General features: G+C 46.4%; 1 protein-coding gene across 1 annotated transcript; it reads right to left on the minus strand.

Annotated features, from left to right (window-relative positions):
- Positions 1-6,056: 6,056 nt before the first annotated feature.
- On the minus strand, positions 6,057-19,013 carry LOC119316877 (beta-1,3-galactosyltransferase 7-like). The gene is made up of 11 exons (XM_037591259.1): positions 18,651-19,013; positions 14,708-14,807; positions 14,560-14,618; positions 14,260-14,459; positions 11,777-11,840; positions 7,523-7,595; positions 7,285-7,405; positions 7,103-7,190; positions 6,897-7,022; positions 6,702-6,811; positions 6,057-6,625 (listed from the first exon to the last, which is right to left on the minus strand). The coding sequence occupies exons 1-11, from the start codon at positions 18,752-18,754 to the stop codon at positions 6,477-6,479; spliced, it is 1,194 nt and encodes a 397-aa protein (XP_037447156.1). The 5' UTR covers positions 18,755-19,013; the 3' UTR covers positions 6,057-6,476.
- Between the last annotated feature and the right edge of the window lie 200 nt (positions 19,014-19,213).

Here is a 19,213-nt window from a genome sequence, read left to right on the forward strand (position 1 = left end):
CCTACGCGGGCCGGGTGGGCCGCGCGCGGCTGAGGCGGCGATGTGGGTGCGGCTCGCTGCGTGGCGCGCTGCAGTTGGGGCGGCGGCGATGTCCGGTGGCGGGTCGGACGTGTCCGGCGGCGGCGGTTAGAATTTTAGGGTTTTCGGGGGAGAAGAAGATCTGGATTCGGAGGGGTTCTATTTATAGGCATAGAGGGAGCTAGGAGAGTCCAAATGAGGTGCGGTTTTCGGCCACGTGATCGTGATCGAACGCTCTAGATGATGGAGAAGGTTTTGGTAGGTTTTGAGCAAAATTGGAAGGGTGTTTGGCTGCAACACACACGAGGCCTTTTCGGTCCCTCGGTTAACCGTTGGAGTATCAAACGAAATCCAAATGATACGAAACTTGACAGGCGATCTACCGGTAGTAAACCAAGGCCGCTTAGCAAGTCTTGGTCCAATCCGGAAATGTTTAATCCCCACACATGAAAGAAAGGTAGAATTGACCACCGGAGGAGAACGGAGCGCCGGAATGCAAAACGGACAACGGGGAAAATGCTCGAATGCATGAGATGAACACGTATGCCAATGCAATGCACATGATGACATGATATAAGATGCATGACAACGACAACAACACACGGAGACAAAACCCGAACCCAAGAAAAATAAAATAACTTAAGGCCGGAATCGGCAAGAGTTGGAGTACATATTGGGTAAATCACATCCGGGGTGTTACATAGAGTTATAATATAAGTCATGTACCCCTTTGTATTTATCCCGTTGTATAAGGGATTTCCTGCATATGTTCCACACCTGTACATGTATATATATCGGCCTATGGCCTCATGGGAATACATGTTGCATATTCCTAACATGGTATTAGAGCCTTAGGGTTTCTTTTTTTAGCACGCGCAACTCGTGCTCTCGATCCAATCTCCCGTCCATGTAGCCGCCGCCCTTCGTCTCTTGGCCGGCGCTGCTCTCCGGTGCCTTCACCACCGCAGGTCAACCCTGCTCTTGGGCCGTCGCTGTCCCGTCTCATCTGCAGGTCCGCCCGAGCGATCCCGTCAGTAGCTCCCGTCAGCAGGTCCGCCCGAGCGATCCCGAGCGATCTCCTTCCGGACGACCACTTCATCCCTGCGCCCCGAGCCGACGGTGGACAAGGCTGCTCCAGATCCATCGATCCCGTCAGCAGCTCCCGTACGACCGCTTCCCATTGATCCATCGATCTACTTTCGGCCGACCGCTCCAGATCCATCGAGGTGGCGCAGTTTGAGGGGTTCGAGGGCTCCACGATCTACTTCACAGACGACCGCTTCGACAAGGCTGCAGTCTCGTTCCCAACCGGCCCCAAGCGACGGGGCCCTGATCTCCCGCTCCCGCTGATCTCTGCCTAAAAAAATGTCTGCTGCATCAGGCTATGTTGTTGTCCCTCGCTATCCGGTGATCTTCGATGGTACTAACTACACTGAGTTCACTGGCTTCATGCGCATTCACATGCGTGGCATCCGTCTCTGGGGTGTTCTTTCTGGCGAGGTCTGCTGTCCGCCACGTCCAGTTCCTTCGGTGGCTCCTATTCCGCCGACTCCACCGGTTCTTCCTCCGGATGCTAATCAGGCCGCCAAGGATGCGGCTAAGCTTGCTGATGAGGCTGCTGATCGTGCTTATGATGAGAGGGTTTTGGCTTATGAGGAGGCTCTTCAGACGTATCATGGTGCTCTATCTGTTTACACCTAGTGGCTTGATGATGATGCTCGTGCTGCAGCTGTTCTCACTGCTAGTGTTCTGCCTCAGTTTGCTTCTGAGTTTCTGGGTCTTCCTACTGTCTTTGAGATGTGGACCCGTCTTCGTCGGCGCTATCAGCCCTCTGGTCATGCCTTATACCTTTCTGTGGTCCGTCAGGAGCATGCTCTTCAGCAGGGTGACTCTACTGTTGATGACTTCTATGCACAGAGTTCTGCTATCTGGCGCCAGCTTGATTCTCTCCGCAGTGCTGGTTGTCGTACCTGCCCCTGTTGTCAGGCTGTCCAGGCCAATTTGGAGTTTCATCGCGTCTATGAGTTCCTGTCTCGGCTCCATAAGGAGTTTGAGCCCCGGCGTGCTCAATTGTTTGCTCGTGGCCGTATTTCTCTCATGGAGGCGCTTTCTGAGATTCGTGCTGAGGAGACTCGCTTACGTGGTGCTGGTTTGCTGGAGGTTCCCTCTGTGCTCGCTACTCGTGCTCCTACGCCACCTGCTGCACCGACCCCTTCTCGCTCGAGTGCTCCGCCGCTCTTGCCCACTCCTTCTGGAGGCTCAGGTCGCCCCCGTCCACATTGCGACTATTGCAACAATGATGGTCATCTTGAGTCTCAGTGCTACACGAAGAAGAAACACCTGCGCAAGGCGCGATCGTCATCTTCAGGGACTTCGTCATCTACCTCGACAGCTTCAGGCATTGCTTTGACTGACCAGGATATTCTGAGACTTAAGCTTCTGCTCGCGGCTTCAGGTTCTTCCTCGACGGGTACTGCTGGTTCTGTGACTGATGCTTCCCGCACTGAGCAATCACCCTCTACACAGTCAGGTACATCCCCATGGGTTCTGGACTCTGGAGCTTCTTTTCATATGTCTTCTCATTCTTCCACTTTGTCCTCTCTTCGATCACTGGATTCTCCTGTTCATGTCTTCACTGCTTATGGTAATCCACTTTCTGTTGCTAGTAGAGGCAATCTTACCACTCCTTCTTATCCTGTTCCTGATGTTGCTCATGTTTCTCGACTTACCATGAATCTGTTTTCTACTGGTCAACTTACTGATTCTGGTTGTCGTGTCATCCTTGACGTTGACTCTTGTTCTGTCCAGGACCGTCGCACGCACACTCTGGTTGGGGCTGGCCCTCGCCGCCGTGATTCTCAGGGTCTTTGGGAGTTGGACTGGCTTCATATTCCTTCCGCTGCCACCACCATCACCATCGCCAGTTCTTCCGCTTCTGTCGCCTCCGTTACTGGTTCCTTCCAGCAGTGGCATCATCGACTTGGTCATCTGTGTGGTTCTCGGTTGTCTTCTTTAGTTCGTCAAGGTCTTCTGGGGTCTGTCTTAGGAGATGTCTCTTTAGAGTGTCAGGGTTGTCGTCTTGGCAAGCAGATTCAGTTACCATATTCACATAGTGAGTCAGTGTCCAAGCGTCCTTTTGATTTAGTCCATTCTGATGTATGGGGTCTGTCCCCTTTCGCTTCGAAAGGTGGTCATAAATACTATATTATTTTCATAGATGATTTCTCTCGTTACACATGGCTTTATTTCATGACTTCTCGTTCTGAGGTGTTGTCTATTTATAAGCATTTTGCTGCCATGGTTCATACTCAGTTCTCTTCACCCATTCGTGTTTTTTGTGCTGACTCCGCTGGCGAGTATATCTCTAAGATGTTGCGTGGTGTTCTTGCTGAGCAAGGGACTCTCTCTCAATTCTCTTGTCCTGGTGCTCATGCTCAGAATGGTGTGGTTGAGCGAAAGCATCGGCATCTTCTTGAGACGACTCGTGCATTGATGATTGCTGCCTCTCTCCCGCCTCATTTTTGGGCTGAGGCCGTCTCCACATCCACCTATCTTATCAATATACATCCTTCCGCTGCTCTACAAGGTGGTGTTCCTTTCGAGCGACTTTTTGATCGTTCTCCCGATTATTCGATGCTTCGCTCGTTTGGTTGTGTTTGCTATGTTCTTCTTGCCCCTCGCGAACGCACCAAACTGACCGCTCAGTCTGTTGAGTGTGTCTTCTTAGGCTACAGTGATGAGCATAAGGGCTATCGTTGTTGGGATCCTATCGGTCGTCGGATGCGTATCTCTCGAGACGTGACTTTTGATGAGTCTCGTCCCTTCTACCCACGCCCATCTTCCTCGACTTTTTCAGTGCATGATATCTCTTTCCTCACTTTTCCTGACTCACCTATCACCCCCGTCGAGCCTGTACCTCTCCGTTCCACTTCCTCTCCTTCTCCACCTCTAGTTGATTTGCAGCCACCATCCTCCCCGGTCTCCTCGCCTAGCATGTCACCGGGTTCTCCACCTTCATCTCCGGTGACTTCCTCCCCGGTCTCCTCTCCCAGCATGTCACCGGATTCTACACCTTCATCTCCGGTGACTTCTTCGTCGCCACCCCCCGATTCTACCTTAACGATTCCTCCTTCTATTATTCCATCTTTTCCTCAGCATTACACTCGTCGTCCACGACCAGTCGATGCCTCTGTGGATGAGTCGTCATCTTCCTCTCAGCCTACTTATGGCTTGCGTTCTCGTCCTCGTCCGCCTGTTGATCGCTTTGGATTTCCCACCGCTGGTGCTGTTGTTCTTGAGCCGACTTCTTACCGTCAGGCTGTTGTTCATCCTGAATGGCAGTTTGCGATGGCAGAGGAGATTGCTGCTCTTGAACGCATTGGTACCTGGGATCTTGTTTCTCTTCCTCCCGGAGTCTGTCCGATCACTTGTAAATGGGTCTACAAGGTTAAGACTCGCTCCGATGGTTCTCTTGAGCGTCACAAAGCTCGTCTTGTGGCTCGTGGTTTTCAGCAGGAGCACGGTCGTGATTATGACGAGACTTTTGCTCCTGTGGCCCATATGACCACTGTTCGTACACTTCTTGCCGTTGCCTCTACACGCCACTGGTCTATATCTCAGCTTGATGTTAAGAATGCCTTTCTTAATGGTGAGCTGCGTGAGGAGGTGTACATGCAGCCACCACCTGGGTATTCTGTTCCTGATGGCATGGTATGTCGTCTTCGTCGCTCTCTCTATGGCCTTAAGCAAGCCCCCCGCGCCTGGTTTGAGCGCTTTGCCTCTATGATCACTGCTGCTGGTTTTTCAGCAAGTGCTCATGATCCAGCATTGTTTATTCACCTTTCTCCTCGTGGTCGGACTCTTCTTCTTCTCTATGTTGATGACATGATCATCACGGGGGATGACCCCGAGTATATTGCCTTTGTAAAGGCCCGTCTTCGTGAGCAGTTTCTTATGTCTGATCTTGGACCTCTTCGCTACTTTCTTGAGATTGAAGTCTCTTCTACCTCTGATGGCTTTTTTATATCCCGGGAAAAGTATATCCAGGATCTTCTTGCTCGTGCTGCTCTTACTGACGAGCGCGTTGTTGAGACTCCTATGGAGCTCAATGTTCACCTCCGTGCTACTGATGGTGATCCTCTCCCTGACCCGACGCGTTATCGTCATCTTGTTGGCAGTCTTGTCAAGCTGTCACTCGTCCGAACATCTCTTATCCGGTTCATATTCTGAGTCAGTTTGTCTCTGCTCCCACCTCGGTTCACTATAGTCATCTCCTTCGTGTTCTCCGATATCTTCGGGCACGATCTCTCACCGTCTATTCTTTCCTCGCTCCAGTTCTTTACAGCTTCAGGCCTATTCGAATGCTACGTGGGCTAGTGATCCTTCAGATCGTCGTTCACTTTCTGCTTACTGTGTTTTTCTTGGTGGTTCTCTCATTGCCTGGAAGACGAAGAAACAGCTTGCAGTTTCCCATTCGAGTGCCGAGGCGAGTTGCGAGCAATGGCTCTTTTGACGGCAGAGGTGACTTGGTTACGGTGGTTACTTCAGGATTTTGGCGTTTCTGTCACTACACCGACTCTGCTCTTATCTGACAGTACAGGTGCTGTCAGCATTGCGCGCGATCCTGTGAAGCATGAGCTCACCAAGCATATTGGTGTTGATGCTTTCTATGTGCGCGCTGGTGTGCAAGATCAGGTTATTGCTCTTCAGTATGTGCCTTCCGAGTTACAGTTGGCGGATTTCCTGACGAAGGCCCAGACTAGAGCACAACATGGCTTTTATCTCTCCAAACTCAGTGTTGTTCATCCACCATGAGTTTGAGGGGATGTTAAAGTTATAATATAAGTCATGTACCCCTTTGTATTTATCCGTTGTATAAGGGGTTTCCTGCATATGTTCCACACCTGTACATGTATATATATCGGCCTATGGCCTCATAGGAATACATGTTGCATATTCCTAACAGGGGGTGGGTGAACGAGCAAATTAGGACAAAACCCTGGCGCTGGTGTACAAGATCACATGAGAGTGATGTCAACTTTCATGGACTTTTTTATGGTATGTTGCATTGAATTTTCAAGACAAAATTGAAATCCTACTTTCAGGTGTTCCTGCAAAGGATAACAAAAAGAACGGACATCAAAAGAATTGATCAAAATTTGCAGCAGATGTTTTCCCCTAATCTGTGGTACACAGCAGCTACACAATCGCGTTGGTCTCTCTTCTAACACTACTGAAGTCACCGGTGATGCCACAAAGCAATTCCCATCTACTGAGATCTCTCAACGACTGAACAAGTATCATCTACACTACATCTGTTGCCTCAGGCCGAACCACCAGAAATATAGTCCATCTGCGGACCTGTTGTGCAATTTCGGTCATTTCAGTTGTAGCCACTGAGGCACGATCGTCAGGGTTTTACTGAGGATGCTACATATTTACGCCAGGGAGGGTATTAGCTAGATTAGATCACTCCAAACAGAAGAATCGCCTTCGCCGCATCGAGCATGTACATCCTTGAGCCTCTCGACGGACTTGCATATGCCGCTGCAGCTCCAATCAAAGGATGCCACGCAGATATTGCCAGCTTGCCCTTTCCACTCACAATCTGCAGAGATATCAATGCACAATTATAAGAGGTTAGAGAAGTATACGGTAAGTGTTTATTATGGTGAGAGGCAGACCTGGTGGAGTTCCACAGCACATGTTCCTTTCATCAATATGATTAACCTCTAACCCAATAAACCATGACCCAAGTGATACATCTTCGTTCGCATACTTGTGTAAGATAGGTCTGACAAAATCAAAAGGCATCATCAGATTGACTTTAATTTTTATCTGGAGGACCATTTTATGACATGACCATCAATGGAACATACTGATTTATTGAGATATAGGTCGCAAGATCTTTTGAGATGGCATATATCTGTCCAGTAGCATGGCGAAAATACTTGTTTCCGTCCTCCCCAAATTTCCAGGCCTCAGGTTCATGGTACTTCAGATTCCTACATGACAAGAGCAGGTTCAAGCGTAGTTTGTACCCCAAAGCTAGAATTTAATTGCAAGACAGTCTAGTTAACATTACTTGTCAGCAAGAACTGGGCCTGACTTCATGCAGCCAATATAAGTTCTTGGTTTCGCTTTATGCCTCGCAAGGGTAGTGGCAAGCATTCCTGTTTTCCATGTGCAGCGTACCAGTAATGTGATAAACAGAAGTGGGGTTTTTTTTCTGAAAGAAGGCAATAACATCAAAGAAATAAAATGCACCTAAGTTCACATGCACATCATCATCGACCTTGACGAAGAAGTCAGCATCCCAAATGCCCACGGCCGTGGAGAAGAAGATTTTTGTCTTTGCGGAGAGTTCATGATACCCCTCGACATGGTCCTGAATGATAAATGAACAAAACCAACAGGTAACATGATCAGTGCTACTAAAAATTTCTAATAGAAGTATGTTTTGATCGGTGTCATAACATCACTGAATGATATGATACAGCCTTACCAGTCTAAGAAAGTCATGATGCTGTGCATCTTCTGCATCTATTGCTTTGTCCAATATACTATTGGATGTAGCACTGCACAATCACCAAAACCGTTCACATTTTGCAAGGAACTAGTACCAGATTTTCAAGCGGACAGGAATAGCAACATAGAACAACCCTAATATTAAACCTCTGTTCTATAGAACTACTCCCTCCGTTCCGAATTACTTGTCTTGGATTTGTCTAGATACGGATGTATCTAGACTCATTTTTGTGCTAGATACCTCTGTATCTAGACAAATCTAAGACAAGTAATTCGGAACGGAGGGAGTAGATGATACCCCGCATGTTGTTGCAGAAATATTGCAACATATTTAAATGTGATTCGTTGTATGAAACATGAATATTTGAAGTAATAATATGAAAGGCCAGAACTGAAAATACATATAATTTATTATGTTTGAGTGCTATATTGTTATGGCGCTGCTAGAAGGACGGCGCGAAAGGGCCGGCCGAGGGCCTTTTGCCCACGGCCAGGCAAGATGGAAGGGATTTCCTTCTTAATTCTTGCTTCATTAGATTGATACATCTCCTCTCTTTATATAGAGAGGTTTACTTGACTCCCAAGCAAGGCTTACTTGACTCCCAAGCAAGGCTTACTTGACCCCTAAGCAAGCGACCCTTATCTCTAATTAACCCTAAGACTAACGGGCTATACCACCAGCCAGGCCATTAGGCCCATTACGTACTCTAACATATATAGTTGTAAAATGTGTATTAAATATAAATAACATAATAGAATGAAAATTCTCATGTATGTTTGCATGTTGAGATGAGTCTTTTTTTCATGCATGTTTCATGATGAAGTGGCATGCTTGCATGTTGAGAGACATATGGTAGTGGAGGTGGGCCTTTTCTCATGCATGTTGTGCGATGATGTGGCATGCTTGCATGTTGAGAGAAATAGTTAGTGGGAGCTAGCTATTTAGATATAAAAGAGAAGGAAGATGGATTAAATCAGAGTTGTGTCACTGAATCATCCATTGCAACCAAGAGAGTTGAGGTGTTCTGATGGCAAATTGACAACTAGCAACTTAGCAAGAGACTTGTGCATGTCTTACCCCAAATTTGGTGAAAATTATTATAGCTTATTCATGGATGCCCGCAACTCCACCTATGTTGTCTCAATGTAGCCGGTCCCAAGCCTGGGTAAAGGAGGAGGATTGTGATAGGCTTGGCGAGCCAACGTCAAAACGCAGCCACTCTTACGAAGATGAAACCTAGAAGAACACCGTTGGGGCATAACCCTCTTAGCGAGACGCCATATCGGAACCCGGGTGTAATGTTAAACGGCAAGGCCCGGGCCGTCACCCCCTTGGTGGTGCGTCGTATCTTGATCTGATACAGTGATAAGTGAGCAAGGATCGCGTCGTCGCATCCTTAGTGGCACGCTATATCGACGCCGGGTGTAGTGAAAAAATGAGCAAGGGTCTTCGCATTTGGCTCGACAAGTGCGAAGAGCAAGACAGCTAGCCGAGCCTAGTAGGATCCGCATAGATAGCTGGAATGTAGGGAGTGTAAGTTACGGGAATTAGTGGATGCGGCGGTGAGGAGGGATGTTGACATCCTATGTGTCGAAGAAACCAAATGGAAGGGACACAAGGCGAAGGAGGTAGAGGATACCGACTTCAAGTTGTGGTACACAGGGACAACTACAAACAGAAACGGAGTAGGCATCTTGATCAACAAGAGCCTCAAGTATGGAGTGGTAGCCATCAAGGGGCAAGGGGACCGGATTATCTTGGTCAAGCTGGTCGTTGGGAACTTAGTTCGCACTGTTATCAGGGCTTATGCCCTGCAAGTAGGCCACAGTGAGAGCACCAAGAGTGAGTTCTGGGAAGGTTTGGGGGGAACTTAGTTCGCATTGTTATCAGGGCTTATGCCCCGAAAGTAGGCCACAGTGAGAGCACCATGAGGGAATCTAGGAAGGCTTGGGGGATATGGTTAGGAGTGTACCTATTGGCAAGAAGCTCTTCGTAGGAGGAGACCTCAATGGCCACGTGGGTACATCTAACACAGGTTATAAAGGGATGCATGGGGGCTTTGGATATGGCAGAAGGAATCAAAAAAGAGAGGATATTTTAAGCTTCACCTTAGCCTACGGATAGTAGCTAACACCCTCTTCAGAAAGAGAAAATGAAGGCGGGGTATAGTAGTACCAATCTTCAAGAACAAGGGGGGTGTTCAAAGTTGTACTAATCACCATGGAATTAAGCTGATGAGCCATACAATGAAGCTATGGGAGAGAGTCATTGAGCACCGCTTAAGAAGAATGACAAGCGTGACCAAAAATCAGTTTGGTTTCATGCATGGGAGGTCGACCATGGAAACCATTTTCTTGGTACGACAACTTATGGAGAGATACAAGGAGTAAAACAAGGACCTGCATATGGTGTTCATTGACTTTGGGAAGGCCTACAATAGGATGCCGCGGAATGTCATGTGGTGGGCTTGGAGAAACACAAAGTCCCAACAAAGTACATTACCCTCATCAAGGACATGTACGATAATGTTGTGACAAGTGTTCGAACAAGTGATGGCAGCACTAATGACTTTCCAATTAAAATAGGACTACACCAGGCGTCAGTTTTATACAAGGAGATATCCCATGGTGTATGCTCTTTGCGGATGATGTGCTGCTAGTCAACAATAGTGGGACGGGGGTTAATAGAAAGTTAGAGCTGTGGAGACAAACATTAGAATCGGAAGGTTTTAGGCTTAGTAGAACTAAAACTGAGTACATAAGGTGTGGTGTCAATACTACTAGGCACGAGGAGGAAGTTAGCCTTGGTGGGCAAGCGGTACCTCAGAAGGACACCTTTCAATATTTTGGGTCAATGTTGCAAAAGGATGGGGGTATTGATGAAGATGTGAACCATCGAATCAAAGCTGGATGGATGAAGTGGCGCCAAGCTTCTGGCATTCTCTGTGACAAGAGTGCCATAAAAGCTAAAAGGCAAGTTCTACAGGACGGCTGTTCGACCCACAATGTTGTATGGCGCTGAGTGTTTGCCGACTAAAAGGCGACATGTTCAACAGTTAGGTGTGGCGGAGATGCGTATGTTGAGATGGATGTGTGCCCACACGAGGAAGGATAGAGTCCAGAATGATGATATACGAGATAGAGTTGGGGTAGCACCAATTGAAGAGAAGCTTGTCCAACATCGTCCAAGATGGTTTGGGCATATTCGGCACAGGCCTCCAGAAGCTCCAGTGCATAGCGGACGGCTAAAGCGTGCGAAGAATGTCAAGAGAGGTCGGGGTAGACCGAATTTGACATGGGAGGAGTCCGTTAAGGGAGACCTGGAGGATTGGAGTATCACCAAAGAACTAGCTATGGACAGGGGTGCATGGAAGCTTGCTAACCATGTGCCAGAGCCATGAGTTGGTCGCGAGATCTTATGGGTTTCACCTCTAGCCTACCCCAACTTGTTTGGGACTAAAGGCTTTGTTATTGTTGTTGCAAAAGGATGAAGATGTCAGCCATCGAACCAAAACTGGATGGATGAAGTGGCGCCAAGCTTCTGGTGTTCTATGTGATAAGAGAGTGCCACAAAAGCTAGAAGGCAGGTTCTATAAAACAGCAAATCAACCTACAATGTTGTATGCCGCTGAATGTTGGCCAACTAAAAGGCGACATGTCCAACAGCTAGGTGTAGCAGAGATGCACATGTTGAGATGGATATGTGGCGACTCAAGAAAGAATCGGATCTGGAATGATGATATACATGATGGAGTTGGGGTGGCCAATTGAAGAGAAGCTTGTCCAACATTGTTTGGGATGGTTTGGGCATATACAACGCAGGCCTCCAGAAGCGCCGGTGCATAGCGGACGGCTAACGCATGTTGATAATGTCAAGAGAGGTCGGGGTAGACCAAACTTGACATGAGAGTAGTCTGTAAAGTGAGATCTGAAGGAGTGGAATATCACCAATGATTTAGCCATGGACAGGGGTGCGTAGTCCACGGAACCATGATTTGGTTTCGATATCTTATGGGTTTCAACTCTAGCCTATCCCAACTTGTTTTGGACTGAAATGCTTTGTTGTTGTTGTTGTTGTTTTGTTGTCATAGATGCCTGCGGGAATACTTTCTAAAACAGACGAGAAAGAATCATCCAAATTATATGATTGCAGGCTCTAGGGAGAGAATTTTGCAACACCAGAGATTAAACAGTAAAAATGACCTGGGGGCAAGAAGAACCACTTGTTTACCTATGGCCTATAGTGAAGCGAATAACTATTCCCTTCTGTTCTTCAAGCTGCAGCAGCTTCTCACCTAAATGAAGAAGAGAACTTTAGTAAAAACAAAATAGTGGACTATGACAACATTTGGAATTCAATAACAATGTAATAAATATCAAGGTGGTTACAAAAGTTATTATTCAATAACAAATGTAATAATGCAGAAGAGAACTTTAGTAAAAACAAAATAGTGGACTATGACAACATTTGGAATTCAATAACAATGTTATAAAGGTTATGGTTGACATAACAAAGAAGAAAAGGAAAAGTATATACAGTATGCACATTTACTTGAATAACTTTTGCTACAAGAAAAAACCATCAATTTAGAGCTTGCTGGCCCGGCTTAGACCTATGTGACGAATCATTGGCCTAAAAAAGATACATGGGAATTATATCCTTAAATGATAAAAATCAAATGTCACATTTTTACCAAGTTCGAGCGACGTCTTCGTAGCCGTCTGATACTACGCACAAATCTTGGCGCTCTCCACTTGCCACATTGTCACCAGGGGATCCTTAGCTTCAGGGCGGAACTATGCGAACAAGGCTCCAATCACACCCACCCAGTCGCCGCCACCCATTTCGCCCCCACTTCCCACTGATCCTTCCATCTCCTCGCCTTTTTTTTGCGGGTGAAAAAAAAGTATCCTTGTGTGCCCGTATTCTGTCCAGTGAGCTCAGTGCCCCTTGGCCGTGTTTTGATGATCTGATCTTGCACCGCCAACATGTTTATGTGCTTACGTCATCGTCGTTGGTAACATCTTTCCTAAAACAGGCCCATGCAGGATGCAGCCCATGATTCAGAAGACACTTCATCGCTTGATTGACACATTCCACATACCAAGTGAGTGTGCATTGGTGCAAGAATTGGTACGTTCCTGCAAGATTTGTCAATGGAACAAGACCGAGACTCTTTACCCTGCTGGTCTGCTTCAGCCTCTGATGGTGCCCTCAACGGTCCGGTTGGATATCTCAAATGGATTTTATTGAGGCCCTTCCTTGTGTCCATGGCAAGACAGTGATCCTTTCTGTTGTCGATCTCTTCTCTAAATATGCACACTTCATACCATTGGCACATCTGTCCACTGCTATCTCGATGGCCAGAGCTTTCTTTGACGGTATTGTTCAGCTCCATGGGCTTCCATAGTCCATTGTATCATTCCTCGCTTCATGACACTCCCTTCAAGGTGGTCTACGGCCATGACCCTCCTGCTCTACTAACTTACAACAAGGGCGAAGCCAAAGTTGAGTCAGTAGGGACCGCTTTTGCAAGAACATGATCAGTTTCTTCAGGAGGTTTGTGAGCGTCTGCTTCAGGCCCAACAAGGCAACAACGCAGCAAGAAGTACTACGATGAGCATCATTGGGATCCGTCCTTTGATTTTGGTGAGTGGGCATGGCAGCACCTTCACCACAGGCAAGCTGCTTCATTGCAAGGCCATACACGTGGCAAGTTAGCTCAGCGCTTTAATGGACCTTACAAGATTCTGGAGCATGTTGGTTCTATTGCCTACAAGCTGGATCTCCCGGAAGGCTCTCGTCTACATGATGTCTTCCATGTGAGCCTTTTGAAGAAATTCCACGGTGTTGCTCCTTATGTGACAGCCACCATTGTCGTTGATTCAGGATGGTCGCGTCATTCTAGAGCCTGCCAAAGTACTAAGCTCAAGCATGCGCAGAGTGAAGCATGTGCTTGTTCAATGGGTAGGTTCTTCGGAAATGGATGCCACTTGGGAGCCCCGTGCTGACTTCATCATGCAATATCCAGATTATCAGCTCGAGGACGAGCTGCTTGCTGATGAAGGGAGAGATGTTATGTGGGTTCCTTATGTTACGCAGAAGGCAGCAGGGGCAGGTTAGGCTGTAGCTAGACAAGGGCAGTTTGATGTCCAGAGGATGCCTCTGTTTTGGTAGTCTTCAGGTTGTTAAGGTAATCTAGTTTGAATCAGATTCCAATTAGAGTCCAGGATATGCCAAAGTAGTACTGGCCTGTGTCCTATATAAAGGACCTACTAGTGTAAGCTAGAGGAGGAATATAATCAATAAAGTCTAGTTTCCCTGATCCATGTTCTCTATCTCTAATCCCCACTGCCTTCTGCTACTGCACGACGGCACCGCCTCGCCGACGAACCGTCGGCCCCCAAGCACCTCCAGGCCACTGGATCGCCCTCAGATCTAGGGGCTGTTCCACAGTGCCATATGCTTAATCAGGTGCATGTGCGGAAACATGGTCTGATAAATGTATTCAATCACGGCATGATAGTGTAAACGATGGTGACTGCAGAAATAAAACAGTTAACAAAAAGAGACATGTTGCTTCTAACTGCAAACAAATGGTTTTATGGTACCCTGTATTGTGTAACAATACGCTAACTCGATCATCAACATCCAAATTCAGTAACCACAAACATGCTATTATTCATCGCAATTAACACCAAAGTATTACCAACCTTGAGGCATCCATGTGTCCCTGACTGAATCACGACGCTTGCGGCTACTGAAAGCGGTGTTAACTCCAACGACAACGAATGCTTTTTTCCTTGATTGACTAGTTTCTGAAGTTACTGGCACACCAGAACGGACCAGTTCCAACGTGCTTCGCTTTGCTGCAAGCTCCATCTGCAGCGTTGAGATTGACTTATCCAACAATCTACCACAAACAATCCGAAGAACAAAAAAAATCAGATACAAGTAACCAAAATACAGTTGAACTCTTAGATTTAACACTGGATGGGGTCAAATGAGCTCACTGTATGGCTTCATGGGTCCTGGTTACCTCTCCCATTATATCCTTGTGCTCCCCATGCTTCTGCAATCCAATTGTAAATTAGACAGTTCAAGGAAAAAGCAGTATAAAACTTGATAAATCATGCAAATTTACTGAATTTGGAAACCCACCCTCTTTGTATTGCAATCCTCTGACACAAGTTGCAACTCCTGGTCTTGTCTCCTGTGTTGGGACATGATGTGGTTATTGGTATTTGGTGCTGTCCAGAAGCTGTAAAAGCACCGGCAAGGATTCATCAATAAATTCCAAAGAGCAACAACAAACAAGTATTTCATCTTCAAAATGTATAACTTGAATTCCCTTGGAGATTAGGAACCAAAATTATCCTTACTCTTTGTTATTTGTTTCAATTACAGCCCTTTCCAAAGATCAACTGAACAACCTTCAACTTGAATCCCAATAAATTTATATTTAGCTACAATTTCTGTCAAGATAAAATCTGTCCAACACAACTTCTCTGGCATGTAAAATACTACTCCCTCCGTCCGAAAAAGAGGGAGTACCTCTGTACCCATAATATAAGACGTTTTTGCAGTTCAAAGACGTTTTTGCAGTTCAAAATTGAACTCCAAAAACGTCTTATATTATGGTACGGAGGGAGAATAACTTTGACAGCGCAAGGACAAATATGTACTTATTCCAAATCCAAGCTTTACTAATAGAAAGTAAATCCACACTGAGAGAGAGAGAGAGAGAGAGAGAGTAGGAATCCACACAAAGGGTTCGTCACTCCATCTAGAGAAGCACTGGTATACTAGCTCAGTAGTACGCGACCTAAATGAACATTCACTTCTAAAAAAGGCAAGCTCTTCAGTATAGATCTCACACGGGCGTTTAATTATTGGGCTGGCTGCAAGTAGCAAGACATTCTTCGAACAAAGAAAATGCAGTGACGAGCTTGTATCTACTATATCTAAATAGGAACCCCCCACTAGCTGATTTTCCTGCGCTCTCACGTGTCCACGTCACCATAAATTCTTTTAGCCGTTTGATTGACCACAGGTTGCTCAGGTCTGCAGCCCAAGAGTTGGTCCCCCCTTGCTCCACATGCCTCCCGTTAGCTCCTCCTTCCTGGGCTCCTTGCCTCCCGAGAACGCAGCATGGATGCTTCGACTCTTTAATTTCCTCTTCAACTTCACCAATTCATGTGTCGTCCTCTTCTCCTACCATCCTAAATTCATTCCTGCCAAAGTTCCAAATCCTAAATTCATTCCTGCTATATATGCATCCGACCTTAGGAGTGAAGAACAGTACTGATATGTGTATGCATCACACCAATCCGCTTCACAATGATTGAAGCCAATGCAAGCCAGTAAGTAGCCGTAGTCTTGCACATGCTGTTTTGGGTTCAGATATATTATATCACTGGAGGCTATATATTGATCACTTCAATTTCTACCTTCAGTTTCGCGGGCTATACTACCCAGCTAAATTACTCTACATCTATGAACTGTTCTAAAAATCGGCCAACTCATCAGTTAACTGACCAGTTAATCGCTGCTTGGAGGCACACCGATTATACACCCTATTGGGCAAGTTAACTTTTTTTTAGACAAATTCGGTGAGTTAACTGGCCAGGGGGATTAATCGGTCTGACAAGCCCATTAATCGGGTGTCAGACCAAGAAATGGGGCATCTCTGATTAACTGACGCTGGTGGGGTCAACAAAGCCGAAAATTTCCATGGATCTTGCCTACGAATTTGATTGCCATGGATCTTCACTCGGACTTGGGGGAGTTAATTTTGCTGTCTCAATTTCACTTGCAATTCTAATTAGTTGTGGTAGACGATAGGTTAAACCACGTGTCGGCTTGTCTCCCTGCCCTACCACGACAGGCCCCCAAGGGCCCAAGACACCCTCGGGACATCAGAAGATTTGCCACTGCCTCAGGAGGAGGAATACCGCCATGTCACATATCAGAGTAAGGAAGAACTCTACAAATAAGGAAGAAAATACCCTGCATGTGTCATAAACCGACGTAAGGGCCAGACTCCAAGCTCTACACGCCCTATGCACCGACATGGAGGCCTTCAAGTTGTGCTATGTAAGGGCCACCAGGAGCATCATAGAGGGGGACCTTCTCTGCACCATTGTAGTCTAGACCACCTAGAAAGGATTCCGGCGCTTATCGTCCGAATCTCCACCATCTCATCTCGACAAGGCACTCCGTCTCATCAAGATCCTCTGTCGACATTGTAATCTTTTGTACTCTCCATATATATAAGAAAAGAGAAAGGCAGGAAGTAGAGCTTTTACACACATTGGGGGCCAGAACCTGGGTATATTGTATGTTTGTGTGATCCGTGTCCAAAGACCCCCTGGTCTCCTGACGTGGCGTCCCCTCGACAACAAAATCCACGTACTCCCCCTTGGACCGCTATTAGGATCGATGAAACAGCCCTCGACAGCTATTAGGATCGATGAAACAGCCCTCGACAGTTACCACTTCACGTTCAGATGTATTGTTGCCAGTTATGGTTGATCCTTTTGTGCAAAAAAGTATATTTGATTTATTCCTAATAGATGGATGTTATTTCCCTTGCCTTTCAGCAATATCATTCTGACCTAGTGGCATGCTCACCAAGTGCCTGTACAATGACAAACTTCCAAGATCAAATGTATTACCAATACATATTTTCTTGCCAGATGTTTATCATTGATCTTTTTTATGTCTTTCTTAGTGCTACTGATTATCACCTCATCCTCCATCCTTAGTGGCCCGGTGCCCTCTTTATAGTAAGTTAGTAACTTCTCTATTTTCAGGTCTGTTCCTATGAACCATTGTACTATTTGTCATATCTGTACATGTGCAGTTATATGTTTATATATTCTTTTTTTTTGTTTCTCTTGGTCCCCATATGTATCGATGTGAAGAATTCAAATTTAATCTAATCTACATGTCCATGTCACGAAACAGCCCTTCCCTTAATTAGATAGTCCATTATTAGGTGCTTTTCTTTGTTGTTTGTTCAATATCGAAGTATCCAACATACGACATGATCAGGTTGCAAGAAACAATTTACCTCCCTGCTCATGCTCATGTGGTCTCAAATTAAATGTATTTTTCACTTTCTTCCAGACCCAAAGTGGTCGGACCCTTCCCCGGACCCTGCACAAGCGGGAGCACGCACACAGGGATGCCCCTTTTTCCATTAACAGGTCAAATATATGCGGCAATTTTCTTTTCATGTTCATGTTTTAAACTTCTATGATAAGATCCAATACCGTCAACCCATTTGACCTTTTGTTGTATCTGTTTTATCTTGCATACTATGTTCCCTTTCCGATTCAATTCTAGGGAACTGCCTATATATGGCGGCAGTTGCAGGTGTTGCTCCTCTCTTCATGTTGTCAACATGTTCTCCTTTCTTAGTTGAGGGCCTACAGGAACAAGCTGGCAATTAATATGCTATACCATTTTGACCCACAGGTAGATAAACAAGTTGGCATGCTTCTTGAGATTCGCCTGCTTTAGGCGATTTATGAATTTGACACAGATATTTGCACTTCTCTTCCTAACGGCACCACAAGTACTTAAGTGGAGTGTTTTGATTTGTTTAAATGTTTGAGAAGCATCTATTTAGTACTATTCACATAATCTGGAACTTATCAACCAGAAATTCAGCGGCAACCCGCGAGGTATCTTCTACTAGTTCGATGATGAAACATGAGTTCCCAAAACGTAGCATGCACCAGTCCACATCAGAACGCGATCTCCGGTGTTCTAAATAAGAAATGCGAGCTTTCCACCAACCCCAGATCCACATGAGCTCAAGAGGAGAGAACAAAGAGAAAGAGACAGATTAAAATCCAATTTCCCTCCAGAAAACAAATCTCAGCACGCCATTGGCTAGAGGTTGGACAAAACAAACTTGGTCAACCTCGAGCAGTCAAAAACCAAGAGAAAAATCGCGCAAGCTTTTGACAGCCGTCCGAACCTCGCCGGCATTAGCCCCAGCAATCCCTCCAATAAGAGAGGAGCGCGCGGCGAGATCTAATGGCTCCTGCGGACATATAGAAGGGCATGGAGGGAGAGAGTGAGAGAGACCCACCGGTTGGTGAAGAGCATGCCGAGCCCGAAGCTGAAGGCGCAGAGCAGCAGCAGCCTCCACCTCGCAGACGACCTCCTGTCGAGCGCCCCGCCCTTCCCCTTCATCCGCTCTCGCTCGCGCCCAATCAATCAATCAGTCCCGCCGCTGAATCTCGTCCTCGAGCGAACGAGTAAGCGAACCCGAGCCGACCTTCTTCCTCGACTCAGCGTCAAAGGGGAGATTCGAGACTCCCTGTGAGCTAGGCCCAATTCGCGCGGAGATTCGTCGGAGAAGGCAGACGGCGGTCACCAGCAGTCGAGGGGGAGGAGGAGGAGGAGGAGGAAGCTGGGCTGGCCGAGTTTGTTTAGCTGTCTGAAATTCTGAAACGGGGAGCGTGGTGGGCGGCCTGTTTTGTTGGTCTTCTCACGCAGCTTTTGAGAAAAACATTTTTGTTTTATTTTTATTTCCGTCTTTCTTTTTCTTCTCAAAAAAGATAGGCGAGCTGTTCTCTTCTCTACATTTGCATTATGTTGGCCAGCAGCTTTTTTTAAACTGTCATCTAATCACTTTATTTATTTATAAAA

The sequence above is a fragment of the Triticum dicoccoides genome, chromosome 6A (genome assembly GCF_002162155.2).
Source record: "Triticum dicoccoides isolate Atlit2015 ecotype Zavitan chromosome 6A, WEW_v2.0, whole genome shotgun sequence".
NCBI lineage: Eukaryota > Viridiplantae > Streptophyta > Magnoliopsida > Poales > Poaceae > Triticum > Triticum dicoccoides.

Excerpts from the sequence above, each read along its gene's own strand:
- LOC119316877 (XM_037591259.1), bottom strand. The coding sequence starts at position 18,754 with ATGAAGGGGAAGGGCGGGGCGCTCGACAGGAGGTCGTCTGCGAGGTGG. Across the intron at positions 7,191-7,284 it reads TGATGTGCATGTGAACTTAG|GAATGCTTGCCACTACCCTT; the intron begins GTGCATTTTATT and ends CATGGAAAACAG. Across the intron at positions 7,023-7,102 it reads GGCCCAGTTCTTGCTGACAA|GAATCTGAAGTACCATGAAC; the intron begins GTAATGTTAACT and ends CTTGTCATGTAG.